The sequence below is a fragment of the Hippichthys cyanospilos genome, chromosome 13, assembly GCF_059441005.1.
Source record: "Hippichthys cyanospilos isolate Australia breed blue-spotted pipefish chromosome 13, RoL_Hcya_1.0, whole genome shotgun sequence".
Classification (NCBI taxonomy): Eukaryota; Metazoa; Chordata; class Actinopteri; order Syngnathiformes; family Syngnathidae; genus Hippichthys; species Hippichthys cyanospilos.
This window is the reverse complement of record NC_142381.1, coordinates 10,595,456-10,612,673: the sequence shown is the minus strand read 5'-3', so window position 1 is coordinate 10,612,673 and position 17,218 is coordinate 10,595,456. Positions and strand designations below refer to the sequence as shown.

Below are 17,218 nucleotides of genomic sequence, written 5' to 3'. Positions count from 1 at the left end.
GGTCGTGAGTTCAATTTGTAGGTAGCCACATGCACATTTTATTCCTATTTGCCTAACTGATAGTGGCAAATTGCAGGTTTTCATCTGTGTCCAATTATTCCAACCTGATTCATTAGATAATTATTAAGGGGCTATAAAAGGCCTTTGGAGCTTGTAATGGCCTAGACTAAATTTAATTAACTACCTGAAGGCTGCGGCAAGAACCAAAAGTTTCTAATACATGTCTTGAAGGTAGAGTTCACTATTATAATTTACATGCCCTGAATTTTTAATCTCTGTTAGCATCTTACATTACAATGTATTATGGGATTTTATATCACAAAACGGTCTTACGCATAGAAAGAATGTGACAAGACTTTACTTATGTGTTACCACTTTATTATTCATTGATTTCCAGACTTCATGCGAGTATGGAAAGCTGGTTGTGTAAAAACATAGTTGCATAATCACAAAGTCTTCAAAAAATAAATTCTTGCAAAAGTCCAAATTAGCAGTGGTTGGCCTGTCCAAAGTCTTGCTGAAACCAATCCATTGACAGTGATAGGTTTAATCCTGCTTAAGGTCAACACCAAGCAGGTGTCTATGCCTCTGAAAAAATTCAAGTCGGTGATTTGCTGTTTGCTGACACATAGTGGGGCAGGACAGGAATGGTGTGAGGATAGCTATCAGGATGCACCATCAAAGATGATATGAAGGCCACAATCAAATTACATCCAGTTTGGCAGGATTGTACAAAACTATTTTGAGACAATAAAGGATGAAATTGGTTATTTTCCACTCAAATTAAATTAAACGTACAAAAGTGCAATTCTGGTTGCCAATAGTAAGGGCCTTTCTGAATATAAGATAGAATGAACTCTGCATTCAAAATACATTTTATAAATATTTTTCACATATTCATAGATTAACGTGATTAATGTGTTCCCTATGTTGGCATATTGGCAATATTGGCATTATCAACGTTTATTTTTGGAATGAACATGAAAAGGATTGATCTTGATGATCATTAAGTATTATGCATAACTGTTTGTTGCCAATGGCATTTTTTTTTTTTTCAAAATGGAGTGCACTTTGTAGCTGTAAACAGCTGAGGCGCAGGTGGGCAAGTCAACATTTCATCAAAGTTAAGCTACATTCATAGGGAACTTTGCTGTGACAAGTCTTCCAGGTTGCATTCATCTGCTCAACATGACAATCACACAGAGACAGGGGTCCAGAACATTCCAAAAAGGTTCTCTTACCTCAAAATAGAAACAAATGACATTTAAATGATAGTAGGGATGCACCAACATGAAAATGCTTGTTCAAAACCAAAAAAACAGAAATGAGAAACTCGTTCCTTCCCCCCCAAAAGACACTTTTTTGCACATCTCCTTGGGGCAGCCAATCAACTTCAAGAACAGGCTGTAACATAAAAAGCAGGTTCCTGTAAATTGAAGATGTTGATTAAATGAAACTGCATACTGTGGCTATGAGTATTATATTTTTATAGAGGACTAATTTTTCATGTAATTCATTGTTTTGATCGTAAACCATATCTAAAACAAAGGCAGGTTTACAGTATTCTTTATTTTGATTCATTGTAATACCAACAGCCAGAATGGAAAACATAAGCCTAGTAACATGATTAGATATTGTAAACATAGGTGACTAGCTGGGCCATTTGTTATAATTAAGTACACTGTAATATCACAGTATTTTCACCATCATTCTTCTTGATACATGTCAGCTTTGAAATGTTGAAAAGAAGCCCACATTATTTCAACATTTGCAGTTATTAACGTTGAATGCATTGATGGAATTTTATTCTTTCGGAGTTTCAAATGTCCAACTGCAAATGAACGCACCACGAGGAAGACGTAGTTAACATAGCCAGGAGAATTGAGGCATATCATACAATAATGACAATTGTTTTGTTGCTTCTTAGTGTCCTTAATGAGTGATTGAATATGATTTTTGTTTTATGTTCGTGTATTGATGTTAGAGACTAAATGTGATGGCAATATAAACACGAGTGGTGAGAAGGAGTAAAGCTAGCTCATAGCCACTCCCGCTGTGCCAACTTCAAAATAAAAATGTACTATGACCATCGCATCGACATCCATGTATTATTTGGTGTATTTATTTTGAAGATGGCCTTCGAAACATGCCGTTGGCGTGTGACATGATGTTGTTCGTCTGTGTTGGTAGGTCTTTCTTTGGTTCACCAAAATTCCCAAGAAACAAACGAAAGTTCAGCAGTTCTCTTCTCTCAAACTGCTGAAATGCTTCCCAGGCGACGCCCTCTCTTCTTGTGTGCTTGTGTGAAACTCAGACAAATGCTTGCTGGCGGTGGCATTTGCGTCATCACAACAACCTATTTTTGGACCTTTTTTTTTTCCTTTGTAATTGTCTTTCGACCAAAGCCAACACATTTGTTTTGAAAATTTCGGACAACATTTTTCTGTGACCAAAACGTCGGTGCATCCCTAAATGATATTTTCTTTAATGGGTCTAACAATGCCATGTCACACACACATACACACACCACTCCCTTTTCTGTCTGTAAAGTTTACATTCAGTTCAGCAAATGCAATATAAAGCAACATATATACACTATGTTACAATGGGTATCACGATATGTATTGCAATTTGCCATGAATTTTAAAAGTAATCTGTGACATACTCTGCAGCCATGTGAAATAGTTTAACAATTACCATTGCATAGTTGAGCATTCATAATCGTCAATGTGGTCATCAATAAAGTAGGAAACATACAAAATTATGTGTTTTACCAGTAAGTGAGCATAACATTCAAAAAGTAATACTTAATCATTAATCACAAGCTAGGTACGAGACTGTATCTTTGCTTAGCACACAAGCTAAGGTATGCTTGTTGAGAGACTGTAATGTTTGACATTCAAAGTGAAGTAAAAATAAATCTTTGGTTAAATTGCCCTTTTAGGATGCCAGCGGCGTACAAGCTACCACATGTTTTTTTTTTGTTTTGTTTTTTTTACTGTTACAAGCTTGTTCTTGTCATTGGAAGGCCATTAGGTCAATCAGACGCTAATTGCATTATGAATCATGAAATTTGACGGTTCAAGCTTTGTATACAAGGCCAATGAATGCCCAAATGTTGCAACCTCACAGGTCAGTGGAGATGGTGCTTTTCTTCACTCTCAGACTGCCCCCCCAACCACGGGGGCAGGTGTTGTAAGAATGCAGGCCAGGTGATCGCAGGCCCGAGTCCTCAGACTCAATGGACGCATCAGAATCGGTGAGGGAGCGTGTGTTGTAGAGCCTCATGGGAGAGCAAATCTGCTGGGTTGGGGTTGGAGGAGGGCTGGTAAAGGTAGGGGACTGGCCTCCCAGCCGCTGTGACTGGAATGGTTTACAATCATAGCCATGATGTGAATATCCCAAAGGTGAGATAGGTAAACTGTGGCTGCTCAAAGCACCAGGAGAGGGGCTGTTTTTACGTTTGGCTGCATTGATGATGTTCTTTGCAAGCATCCGATGGTTGGCCTTTGAGTCTAAATTACTGTTGATTGGGGACATGCATCGACTGTCCTTGGGGAGGAGAACAGGAGAGGGAGCAGAGGATACCGACAGACGGTGAGCAGAGGGGAAGCTCGTTTGAGAAAGTGCAGGAGACTGGGAGCGTGAGCCCCATGGTGGTGAGACAGGAGAAGTGGTTGTTGGGGCTTTGGAAAATTTGGAAGTAGAAAGCGTGGAAGGATGGACAGTCTGGATTACCATTGGTGATTGACACCTTGGACTCCAGGGAGGAGAACGATGAGTTGTGGATATTTGAAAAGGTCTGGAAGAAGAAAGTGAGGAGAGGGTGGAATTCTCAGGACTCACCATGGGAGACTGGCATCTTGATCCCCATGGTGGAGAGAGTGGGGATGTGTTTGTGGAGGTTTTCGATGAAATGTGTGACACGTTGGAAGATTGCGGATTGACTACCGGAGACTGGCATCGAGATCCCCATGGTAGAGAACGAGAGGAATTGGATGTTTGGAATCTGAAATCATGACCAGAGGTATTGGTGGATGATTGGGGTACCATTGGAGATTGGCATCTTGAACCCCAAGGAGGGGAGCATGGAGATGGGGATGTCGATGTCCTTGGTGGCCTGGTTATGGACGCTGATGAAACTGTGGAAAGTTGGAGATTTTGGTTGCTCACAGGAGATTGGCTTCTTGAAACCCTTGAAAAAGGAATCGGCGATGTGACTGATCGGCTGGTGATGGTTGCAGAGGGGCACTTAGTTTGAAGACTTGATGTCCAAGTTGTATTGGCAAGACAATCGGGACTGCTGAACTTCCTTGTAAAGCCTGGCCGAGTCTCAGTGGAGGGTTCCGTTACGGAGGGTTTCTGTTGGACAATAAGAAATATAGCCTTTACTGTGCAATCCTTTGTAGAATATAATAGCTGTTCAACTTGGCAGTAAATAATACACACTCAGCCTAAATGATTGTTTGTTTTCTTTGAGAAACAACACACGCTTTTTTTTTTAAATACAGGGAGTCTCTTCATCTTATATAACATTTATTATAATCACAGTGGCATTAGGGTCATAGCGATGAATTTTAATCCTCTGCATGTGTTAGTGCATTACGCCTGGCCAACAGCCCACGTCGACCCAGTTTTTTTTTTTTCATGTGCCGTTCTCAGGTTACTCTCAATGGCCTTTGCAGGCAGGGATTTGAGATTACTTGGCTGGACAACATGTAAGCGCTCCCCAATAAACACATAAATAAATCCCAACATCTCAATGTCACAGTATTATGAAGACTGCTTCAGCTGCTTACTATGAAAAATTAGTGAGTATTTGGCTTTTGAAAAAAATGATTGAGCCCATCACGACCAGTAAGACCTTAAGGCTTAGATACATCAATCCGACGTCGGAGGTCGTGAAGAGTTCGGGCGTCGGTATGCGCTGTCTGATTAGTTTAGAAGACATCATTGTGACCTTGGAGCTATTGCCAGGGCAATTTGAAGGCGTTTTCAGCGGATTCAACATGTCAAATTGGTGTCGGACTGTTGTGTCACTAGATCAATCTGATTGTTAGAAAGCGAATTAGCGTGCAAGGCAAGAACAGAAAGTGATGAATATGGATAAACAATAATCAAGGGAGAGCCTTGGCAGTTTTTCTCATTTTGCACATCATTACACTCCACATTTTGACGTGGGTCCGTCTGGACAGTAGAGCGAGGTGATGACTTGGTCTCTATGGCGCAAAGAAGAACTGAAATCTCTCATAAATTAAAGAAAAGCACTCTATGCGTAGACCTGGGGAAGCAACTGGATATACCGGGTAGCGTTTATGTCTTCATTGCATGATAATGTATCAAGTATGTGAGTTTGCTTTGCATGAATGTTACGTTTTTTATGTTTTTATATACCAGCCTTGTAAAGAGCCTTCAGGATGCCTTTTTCTAATAATGATGTAATAGTGACTACTAATGGTCATGGAATATCACGCACGTGAAGTAGGTACATACAGTAATTAGTCAGCGTCCTTGCAGTGTTTTTGCGATGTGCCAACAGTCAGGCTGACGCCGCAGCGGGTCGGACTGATGTATTTAGGCCTTTACGTGATTTGCATTTCCAATGTTTAACAGATATTGAAGCGACTGGCAAACTGTAATTGAATTCATCATGTGATGCAATGCTTGTCGACAGTATATGTAAGATTTTAAGAGTCTAATCATTTGTTTAGAATGGCCAAGTGATTTCGGTGTCAGCAAGAATACCAGGAAAGTTGAACATCCATTAAAAGTGACAGTAAAATATGAAATTTGAAAAAGGAGGAGGAGGTCACGGATGAGTGAATGCATAAAGCTTTAATCAGAAAAGGAGTGATTCAGCTAAAACACAATTAGAGCAGAACATGAATGAAGGTTTATGAAGAGAAACAGACATGCAAACTGTAGACGAAATAACCAATGACTGATTATTTCCTTTGAACAAACAATTCTGGAATTGCTGCTTGAAGTCATGAAAATAATGTAGATGCACGTCCTGGAAGCAAATTAGCATGCCATCTGCAGATGGCAAACATCAAACAATCCAACTATGCAGAAAGATTTTTCATAAAAAAAATGCTGGTGAGCAGAGCAAATTACCCTTAAGATATAAAGACATAAAAGGAATTCTATGGCTGCATTTTCACTTCAGTGAGAAGCATTAAATTGCAAATTGCGGCTCATAAAGCAGATGCCACATCTGTCAAAGTGCTTTGTAACAGCATCACCCTGTTCTACAAATAACTAAAACGCAGAGTGTGGGAGGGGAAACACCAAGTTGTTATTCATCATTTTAACATACTCAAGACGGAGGCATTTGTGTACTCAAGTGCTTTTTAGCATTGGGCACAAAAAACTCATCTGATCATGTTAACACATTTTTTTATTTGAAGTTTCATTAATGCCTTAGGTGTTACCTGAGGAAATCAGGAACTTCAATTCAAATTTACATTTTTGTTGTCTCTCGTAAAGAACAACAGCTGTAATGTGTGGCATCATTCATGCATGAGTTTTTTACATTTTTAGTTTAAGAGGATCTTAAAGAAAGCAAAGGCAGAGGAAGGTGAAGAAGCACTGGAAGGCGCTGGTGTAAGAAAATGAAAAATCCCTACAAATTATCACATAAAACCTTAAAAGATAAAAGGCCTCCACACCTGTGCTTCAATTCCCGCTTTCTTGGCAGAAAATCTTGGCCTTGGTGCCTGAATCCCCAGTCGAGATGAAACACGGGCTGGAGAACTAGCAGCTGATGGCTTACCACAAGCCGGATTTGATGGATACTCGACTCTTGTGATGGAGTTGACAGGAATCTGAGGAGATTGAGACTGGATGTGAAAAACAGAGGCAGGGTTGTTAGGTAAGGAAGTCTGTCGAGAGAACGACTGAGGGCTAATCTCGTTCTTTGACTGCGGCGCTCCTTTCGGCAGGGATCTCAATGGATCCTGCACCGGTTTAAGGATGAAGAGGGACGAGTTAAGCTGGTAGGGTCGGTGTCTTGACAGGTCCATCTCTATCTTGGAGCAACCGTTCTCAAGAGGAGGCACCTCTTGGACTTGTGTCGCTGCTGCCGTTTGTCTTGGTTTTGGCTTGGCCGTTTGCTGGGCCTTCATGCTTTGTGCAAGTTGAGCACACATGTCAGAGTTTTTGGCAATAGCTTTGACCCTACCAGGCATATTCGATGGGTAAACCCAAGATGGTGGCAAAGACATTGTTGGTGAGGGGGATCTAGGATAGTGAGCTGTGTTCTGATTCTCAACAACGTATTTCTCCATTCTGGACCTGCGCTTGGCAAAGAGCTCTGCGCCTTTTCCCGATGCATCATTGAGGGTCTGTTCTGGTTTATGTTCAACCCTTGTATAGGTTCTGGAGCTTTTAAGGCAGGAGGTCCATTCTGGGGCTTTGGTTTCTTCACCCCTCTGTTCCTCCTTGGCAAGGAAGTTTGACGCTTCTGCACCCAGAGCTAGTAACTCCTCCTCTGATGTGGGATCAGGCACAGATCTACGCATGTTTTTCTTTTTTTCATCCACCCCTTGCACTAGAGAAAGTAGTTCGGGGTTCGGAGCCACTACCTTCTTCTCTTTGAATGTGAACATTGGCTTTTTAGTCGGTCGTTTGCCAACACTATCCTCAAGTAATCCTGTTTTTATCGGCGGCGTCGACTTCCTTTCCGCGAAATGCTGGGGAACAAAAGTAGAAGGCTTTGGGGCCGTTGGGGGTCCGTAATGGGAAAGGGGCGAAGCAGCATTCTGAGATACGGTAAAGGCGGTGGCTGGTGGAGGGTTAGTGGGAGACGTGTAGGAATCGTTTTTTAGAGGCTTGTTTGTGAAGACTGGTAGGGCAGGTGTAGGATATGCCGGAGGAGGCGGAGGTGAAACCACCACTGGGTGGGGAGAAGTAAATGCCGAACGATTAGGAGGATTGTCCATAACTGGACCGGTCGCCTCTTGAGACTGCACTGTCAATGGTGAGAAAAATGGCCTGGCGGTTCGATTGATGATGGTAGTCTGCTTCGATGTAGATACAGCAGTTATCGTAGGTCCATGGCAGCCATTAGAAAGCTTTTCAAGAGGAGCTGATGATGAATAATTTCCGTTTATGGTTGCCTCACTCTCCATGAGGCTCATTGCAATTGGATTGTTATTTTCTCTTTCAGGTGGAAGATCATGCATGACTTTGCCTTCAAGTTCTTTGTAAATTGGATCATTTTCCTCATCCTGCTCTTCTATTTCCTTGACAGGGAGGAAATGTCTTTCTTGGATAGCACTGGGCTCAGCTACATGGTCGCATTGCTCCTCCATGTTATCAGCTGTTGCTTCTTTATTCCCAATAGGCACAAATAATGGGCTGCTAGTGCAATTTTTGTAGTTCAAGTCTTTGTCCGTTTCTTCACGACTTCTCTCTGCCCATGTTAGTTTGATACATGACGGGTTGGCTTTCACATTCTCCGTGATGTCCTCCTTTGACTGCACTCCACTGCTTTCCAGTGTAAAGGCGCTGACCCTCTGCTTGCGCCGGTTGAATAGCTGCACACCTCTGGAGCTGGAGCTGGAAGAGACAGTGAGCTGAGCAGCAATGATGTGACTCCTCAGGCGGGCCTCCTTTAGCTCCTTCTCAGAAAGGCTGACACTCCTGGTTAGATCTAGTAAATGGGAAAAAAAAATAAAGTGGACTTTAATTAGTAAATGAAAAATAAAGATCATCTCCATTAGATATGTTTGATTAATGGTAAAGACGACCCCTAACTATTGGAAAAAAGGGGCCGTGTTCTTTATCTTAAATTTAAACAAAGTCAGATCCCTGACTATCTAATTAAATCTCACAAGACTGCAGCAAACAAAATGAGGGAAGTGCATGATCAACCAATATAAAACATTAATTTAACTTTATTGACCAGAATTAAATGGTCAGCAGTGTCAATTTGCTTTGTGATCCTTAAAAATTATAGTATTCAGCATGCCTCTGCTTAAAATTATGGTTTGTTTTCTGAGCTTAAGAGTTCCATTCCAAACAGCAAAGTTATTTCCTCTGCAATCTGGTCAACTCCCTCCCAGAGCATTCTTCCACTCTGGAGAAAACCCCCGGCTTAACCGTCCAACATGTCTGCTTTCTTACTGCACCATGACTTTTTTTTTTTTTTTTAAACCAACTAAAGCTAAAAAAAATGTTAATTGTGATTAGTAACCTCTATCAATGGAAGGATTTCAATTTTAACTCCTTCACTGCCAACCCAGTAAAAATGTATCACTGACGACAATTGCTGTCAATGGCGAGGGAATGAGTTTCAAAATAGAAGCATGAAAAAAGTCTAGTGTATTTTAGTGTAAGTTTCTTATTAAAAGGGAACATTGTTAATAAGCCCCCCAACAGGTATATTGTGGTGAATAATGTGGATTCGAAGGATAATTACTGGTTCCGGTCGCATGTCGTGCATTATACATCTCATTTAAGTAATTCAGACTTGTAGAAAATATGGAGGTTCCCATGACAACTGGAGCAACCATGACTCATTCTTTGTTCCGTACATTGATTTATTCAAACAGCTACATTATTTAAAGTAATTATGTGCCGTTCACAATTACAGATTGTTACAACATGTCATTTTTAGCTGTCATGCTCACCAACTCAAAGTGAATTAAACTGCAATAGATTCTATGAAGTTAAATGTTCTTGAGTAATCAGGAATATAAAGTATGAAACCATTTTAATGATTTATGATTTGATTTGAACCCTGGCCCATCAACCTTTCTAAGGCTGTCTGTTGGTCTACGTCCCCAAATGACTTTTATTAGGCATTAACTTTGAATACTTTCCGATAGGGGAATATATCAGAGCAGCGAAGCTTGAAATGAAATGTCCTGACTGTAAACATTTGCCTCTAGTGGGAGCCAGATTGCTTATCAGGTAATACGCAGGTGCAAATCCGGGCACATGATATTCACATAATGAACAGCTTGTTAAAAAATAAATGCTACCCTCCCAAACAAATAAAAGAGTTTTTCTTTGTTTGCTCATTATTAAAATCAAGCATAATCAATCTACCACAATGACAGTGATTAAAAAGTTTGCAAGGAAACCAAGTGAAAACTTAGATTAACCCAAAACTGTTTACAGAAGAGTATTTTTTTCCACAAATTGCAGAATGTAAATCTTAAAGTTTAAATCTATGGATGAGTTTCATTTAAGTTTATGTCGATAATTTTCTCTCTTACCGTTCCCGTCACATTCAGAGCCCCGTTTTGTACGTCCCAAAAAGTTTTCCACAGAGCTGCATCTGTTGGCCTCACACACCCCTTTCCCTTTCTGTAATGTGGCACAAGCTCCAATTTCCTTTTCTTAGCAAGTCCAGCAGCTCACTGCAAGGGAGGGCGGGTGTCTGCAGCTGGAGCCTGCGCCGCCTGTCTGCCTGCCTGCAGTTCTGTTTCACTACTTCTAATTCATTTCTCAAAAAAAGGAAAAAGACTCAGTGGGGCTTCTGTGGAGAAACTACGGACGTCAGCTCTGACTTTAGCTTCAAGAGAGGCAACAAATTTGTGTCAAGAACTGAGCCGCTTATCTCCGTCTAATGTGGGCAGAAAAGCGTCTGACCTTTGTTAGAGTCATTGGAAAGGGAGATGCTCCAGTTTTACGTGGATTAGTGCACCCCAGTGGCTGACCCCTTATACCCTCCTCCCTGTCCGTCTGTGTGTTTATTATGCACTCTACTTGAGTGCCTGGCCTCTTTGAACCCTTCGGGCATAAACTCCAACCTGCAAGGGCTGGGATAGGAATTTCCTGTCCTGTAGCAAAGACAAAACTGGAAGCCCTGAGCCATGATATCAAATCATCCACACTCACTTTCTTTCACCATGTCCATTTTCACAACCCCATCCCTCTTACTATCAGTCCAAAGGGTTTCAAACTCCCACGCAGTAGGGGGATTTTAAAGTCAGAGAGCTAGCCCTGCATTTTGTGTATCAAAGGTCAGATTACTCTGTCGGATGTTATCTTTCAGCCGCGGGCTGAGCAGGATGACAGCACTGGCCCCAGTGGCTGTTGTGTGAAGCGGGATGGAAAGACAAGGATTAACAGAGGTCCTGGGATCTCCTGGACTGAATGTGACCTAAAGTCCAGGTGAATCCCATGGGTGGAGGGGGCGGATAAGAGAACAGCCCAGAGGTTAAAACCAAGCCTGTAGTGTTTCTGTGTCAAAGGTCTGTGCAGAGGTGTAGCCAACTCTAAGCTGGTTTTAACATGTGTTGCATTTGTTGTGCCGTATGAGGAATCCTATACACTTACTAGCCACAATATTCACAATACCAAAAAATGAACAATTGCATGTACCTTGTCAAGCATCCAAAATTGTGGCAAACTTGAACTGGATTACATGTGATAGTACAAGCATACTTAATCAAGTGTCCTTTGACTGAATAGTTATTGGCACAAATTATGATTCAGTGTTTTTCATTAATAATTCTTTTGACAACGTAATGAGAGTGAAAGCAGCTTAGATGCTGCCAATCTGTCAATCGCTGTGTTTTATATTTTTGTGATTGCATTTGTACTGCTGACGGGCTTGCACAGATTTTGACTGTATGGAAACAGATGTTTCATGGAGCAACTTTTCAATCTCCAGTTACAAAGAAGGCGGAACATTTTTTTGAACGTTTGCCTTCCACTCTTTTCTTAAAGGGGAAGTCAGCTTCTAAATTTTCTTGACATTAATATGGTCTATGCAGTCCAACTTGTCTAGAGTGGGGCCTGAGTGATCAATCAGCTGGCCGATTATGGCCCTTCAGACATCAGCCAAAAATAATCAACCAAATGGCAGATTATTTTAAATGTATACCTTAATACTGTGTGCTCTAACCATTTATAGCAATTGTGTACAAGTAACACTGGTGGATTACATACATACATTACGCCATACTATGATGTTCTTTCCTCAAATATTTATAATGTAGTTTGTCTTCTAAAGAAAGTAAATCTTAATTTTTACAAGCAATGCTTGGGTGAGCGACGCAAGGAACTTGAGTAAAAATTGACCTGGAAGTCAATATTTCACACGCCACCTAAATTCCCACATTGTCTAAAAAAAATACAAAACATATAAAATATGTAGTGCACCATAAATTAAGTATACATGTGTGTAAGAATGAACTCTATTTTAATACTGGTAACACAAACGCGCATGGCAAGCATTAAAGCCCTTATAACTTAATTATTGTACATGCAAAACATTCTGTCACCCAAAAAGGATTTTTACAGATATTTACCGTTGACCCCTGCTATTTGCGGGGAGAGTACCAAGCTGGCCAGTGAATATTGAAGGGGCACAAAATGGATGCCTATTAAAATGAATTGGGGGGAAAGAAATGTTATTTTGTTCATTCTAATTTTTAAAATTAAACATCTAATTAATCACTAATATATAAATCTTTTTCTGCTAAAAATCGTCTTCGGACTAAAAAAAAAATAAAAATCCATATCATTAGTCTAGTCTAATATCGCATTGGAGGAATATGATCTAAGCATGGTAATCTGATTAATATTGTGTATGTGGACTAGGGATAAAGCAGAAAAATCCACCTGTTTTATCCATCTCAGGGGACGGCCATTTTGCAGCCACATTGTTACCCAGGGCTCAGCCAATTGCGGCATACCTGTTTTCTAAGTTAGGTTACGTGACGTTCGCAGGCTGTGCTGTGGCAGGACTGATAAAAACAGGTGTACCTTTCTAAATAATTCCTATTCCACATACACAATATTAACCATATTGGCATGTTTAGACTTGTGGGGACGTACAGGACATATTATAAACTAAACTTTTGAATTGTCTTTCTCTTTGAAGACGCATGGCAACCATTGGGGAAAAAAAAAAACTCTACCCAATTGTGACGAGAGAGTAAACACTCACTTGTTTTACTGCTCATGGGTTCCGTGTTGAGTCCAGTCGCTTCATGTGTGATGTTGCATTCCACAGCGCTGGCTTGTGTTGTCTGGATAGAGTTTGACAATCCCCCAGGAGTCCAGCTCACTCCCCTACGCAAAGACATGTGTCCCTTTTCCATCTCTATTGTTATTCCAAGTTAAAAATCGCTCCTCTGCGGCCAAGCAACAATCCTCGGTGTAAGTGTTTGGTCCCAGTTGGATCAAAAGTCCCTCTTTAATTTTTAGTCCTTGCTAGTTTATAGGGAGAAAAACAAAGAAAAAAAGTCAAGGAAAAAAGTCAAGCTTAGTGCTCCAAATGGCTTCTAACGGCCATAGCTTTGCAAATCCCTCCAACTCTTTTCTTGTAGTCAACTGAAAAAATGTCAAAAGAAGTATGCTTTGGCTTTTGTCTTCATCAATTCCCTATCTAATTGGACCTCCCTCTCGGGCCTAGACAACGTTCCCCAGAGTTCCGCTGGATGACTGCCACGTAAAATTGCACAATTTTGGCACGGAGAGCCGAGAAACAGCTCGATCTTCTCTAATACTCCTTTTTCTTTTCCCAGCCGTTGCTCTTCCTTCGTCGCTATTTCGGTCACCAAAGCATTCTCTCTGCATCCAAGTCTCCAGCCCCCAGATTATTTTTCTTTCAGTGAAAAGATCTGTTTTTTATCTTGGCGATCATAACTCCAATGTGACATGAAAAGGGAGCTGCGCATATGGCAGTTTCCTGCTGTTCGGTACATGTGAGGAATAACATTTCACTCTGCAAAGGTCATTCCAAAGACGGCTTTGCATTGAAGCTGTTCAATTATATCAGGATCCTGTGTTACTCTTTGTGAGTTACGGCCAAATAAAGTGTTTCTCTTATTTTCTCACTAGATGACAGGGCAAGTATGTAGTCACTGATCATTTGGATTAATACTGAAAAGCAATAAAGGAAGCCATCATCTTGAATTCAGTCAGACTGTGGTCGGCAACTCTTTGGGTCTGTCTTCACTTTGTTTGCCTTTTTCTCCCCGTTAGAAAATGTTTTGTTGAGCCTGTTTTGGTTTCAGACTAAAAGTCTTGTTGAAGGAAATCTGGCGCTTAAGTGCAAAAAAAGGCAACTTTATCTAATCCTCCCATGAAACCATGACCTCTCCATGGTAACCTGCAAAACAAGACAGAGATGTTTTATGGATCTGGTTGCGCAATTGGCCCAGCATTACCAGAATGAAATGGAAGCATATTCACCCAATTTGAATTGTTGACCTACAGAAGAATTAATTGAGATTTTTTGGACTTTTCAAGCCAGGATCATTTTCTTTAACTAACTGTCATGCTGCTTCAAAAATTGTGTGTTTACATTTCCTTTACAATATGTTCTATGCATGCAGGCCCACTAGTTTAAACGTGACATCCTGCTTACTTCAATTTACTAATAGCCCAATTAAAATGGATACTTGACCTCTATATTTGCCACAGGAGCCCAATAAAACTGGACCTTTGACAACTCCAGTCATGGCAGTGAATGAGTTAATATTGTGCTTGTAAAATATGAATCAAGCAGCAAAATCCACTATTTTGATCCATGTCAGGAGGCAACCATTCTAAACTTGCCGTGGAGTGAAAATGTTGTCACATTTGCTCAGGCATGTAACTATGATGTCATTTTCTGTCGACAGCAAGTGGCAAAATGTCCGCCACTGAGTTGGATAAAAATGCCTTTTGCAGCTTATTTAAATTACACAAAGAAAATATGAATCAGAATGTTGAGTTTAGACTAGTGGAAGTGAATAGAACATATGGTTATTAAGAAAAAACACTTGACTCACCCTTTAATCACAAAAGAGTCACAAAGGGCACACACAAACCCACAGTCGACAAATATTAGCATGATCACGAATAATCACCCTGACCAAATTGTGAACTAATGTGACCTTGTCTGACTCCTTGAAGATTCTGAGGTCTGTTTTTGTTTTTCCTCATGAATCACCATGGTAACGCGTTTTCACATACCGCAATCATTGTTATGACTAATTGCCTTCCCAGTGTTGGGAAGTGTTGCTTTGTCTTTTCACAACTGCACTGCTCCCCTTGATGATAGGTGTGTATTAATAAGAAAAGGCAGTCGGCAATATGTTACCATAGTCATACAGAAGGAGAAGATAGTCAAAACAAAATTGGTGCCCGGCAACGAAAAACTCTACAATTTCTCATAGTGGCGTGATAGGGGCAAGTGAGACCAGATGAAGGCCAGTACTGTTTAGACTGTCTGACAACAGTTCTTTGATTCTCGCAGATGTCTCACTGATCTGGATATCATTGGAAGACTGACGTTATCTTTTTTTCCCCAATTCTCCAACTCCATTCTCATGTCCATCGATGCTCCTTAAAAGTCCGGGGCATGGCATTGCTTCAAAGCCTCCTTGAGAAATGCACACCCGACTAATTGTACTGTATGCGCTTTTCATACTTGACATCTGATGTCATCTCCCCTCCTTTCCCTCTATCTAGCCACCAATTACCTCGAACTTCAAAAGGCGCTCCACCGTACCCACCTGTGCCTCTCACCCACAGCGCCGTGGCTTCCCTGTGCCACTTGTTGACCTCTGTGATTAGAGGTAGGGATATTATTTACTGTCTGGGCCCTAAGAGGCCACTTTAGCGTGTAATCACAGTGTTCCTTTTCATTGTCGGTGAATGATGCGTCTACATGTAGACAACCGTATAAACTGTAATCAGTCTTTTAATGTGGACACATATGGGATGCATCAGTGGCCTGGTAATAGAGAATATGTCAGAAAAGTGATTCACCCACATGCTTTCAATGCTGTGTTGGACGTACATGAATTTCGATATGTGTCTGACTGAAGCCTTGAAGGTGTATCACTTAACAAGTTCATGAGGAGGCGTCTGAACACAATGATACCCTCAGGTGCTGCCATGTGTCTGCTATCTTAATGCATTCGCCTGCTCTCTGCACAAGGATAGTTTGGGCTAAAAATGCTTAAGGATTTTTTTTTTTAACCTCACCCAAACAATAGCCAACTTAATGCCTTCTTGGCAAACTGATAATCTATTTTTGGATTTATTCCAAAACTGGCATTCCAAGTTCAGAACACCATCATGGTCAACATGCCTCAGCTTGTGCCAGGCGATGACTGACATATAAAACATGGCAGAGATCCAATGAGTTTCATGTGTCTTGCCCAAAGTGTGATTTTTTTTTTTTTTTCCAAGAAATAAAATCCAGCAAAGAAGAACTGAACATTCCACCACTCTGTTCACAGGTGGGAAACTTCAAGTAACAAAGATTAACACTTGAGGGGGTTGTATGTGTTCAAGTGCCAAGAGGGAGGTACCGTGACCTGAAAACTGTTAGACATCAAAAGAGTAATGCGCTTTTTTGAACATAAGTATTATCAGTACTGGAGGGATTCTTTGTTAAACACTTTGTCAGAGAACTGTAACATTAGAAGTGATACTGTAAGACAGTCAAGTGATATATGAGTTCAAATCCACCTCGTTCTGGCCTTCTTGTGTGGAGTTTGCATGTTTTCCCCGAGCCCACCTGGGTTCTTCAGTTTCCTCGCACATTCCAAAAACATGCAGGCTAGGTGAATTGGACACTCTAAATTGTCCTTAGGTGTAATCGCAAATGGTTGTTTGTCCCCCGCCTACTGCCCATAAACAGCTGGGATAGGCACCAGCAGGCCTGCAACTCTAATGACATTTTTTTTTTGAAAAATGCTGAGAAATGTTTTATTCACAGAAGATGGTGCTGAAAAAAATAACTTATATTATCGAGAAGTTCGTTGAATAAACATGCTGGGAAACCTTGAATGACTAAAAATGGTAGCACTGAATCCGTCAAGTGAATAAGACAGTTTGTTACAATGTTTTATGTCACGACTTTGATCAATGATTTCAATGATTGATGTATAAATTATTACCATGCAACGGATCCCCGATTTTGCATAGAATGACTTTCCTGACAATCTGATCCAACCAATCAGATCTGTATGAAGTCTAGGTAAAATTAATAAGGTATTCCAAAAAGTGCATAGCAGCTCCCCATTGCCACTCCTGTTTTGTCAAGGTGTGTACTGTGCATAAAAGCCAGTACACAGTCTGCATTTCCCCCTATTGTAACATAACTTATCATCACAGTTTAAACTGGACCATTAATGGACCACAGAGCCACGCTTGCTAGACAAAGAACCCTGCAAGTCCCCACTGAGGGAGAAAACAGCAACCCCAGATGTTTGCCATCTCCTCCAAACTTTCCCTCGTTTGTTTCAATTAGCCG

At 40.9% G+C, this 17,218-nt stretch overlaps 1 protein-coding gene across 1 annotated transcript; it reads right to left on the bottom strand.

Annotated features, from left to right (window-relative positions):
* Positions 1–356: 356 nt before the first annotated feature.
* On the bottom strand, positions 357–13,739 carry synpo (synaptopodin). The gene is made up of 3 exons (XM_088431990.1): positions 12,911–13,739; positions 6,672–8,656; positions 357–4,362 (listed from the first exon to the last, which is right to left on the bottom strand). The coding sequence occupies exons 1-3, from the start codon at positions 13,062–13,064 to the stop codon at positions 3,127–3,129; spliced, it is 3,375 nt and encodes a 1,124-aa protein (XP_088288116.1). The 5' UTR covers positions 13,065–13,739; the 3' UTR covers positions 357–3,126.
* Between the last annotated feature and the right edge of the window lie 3,479 nt (positions 13,740–17,218).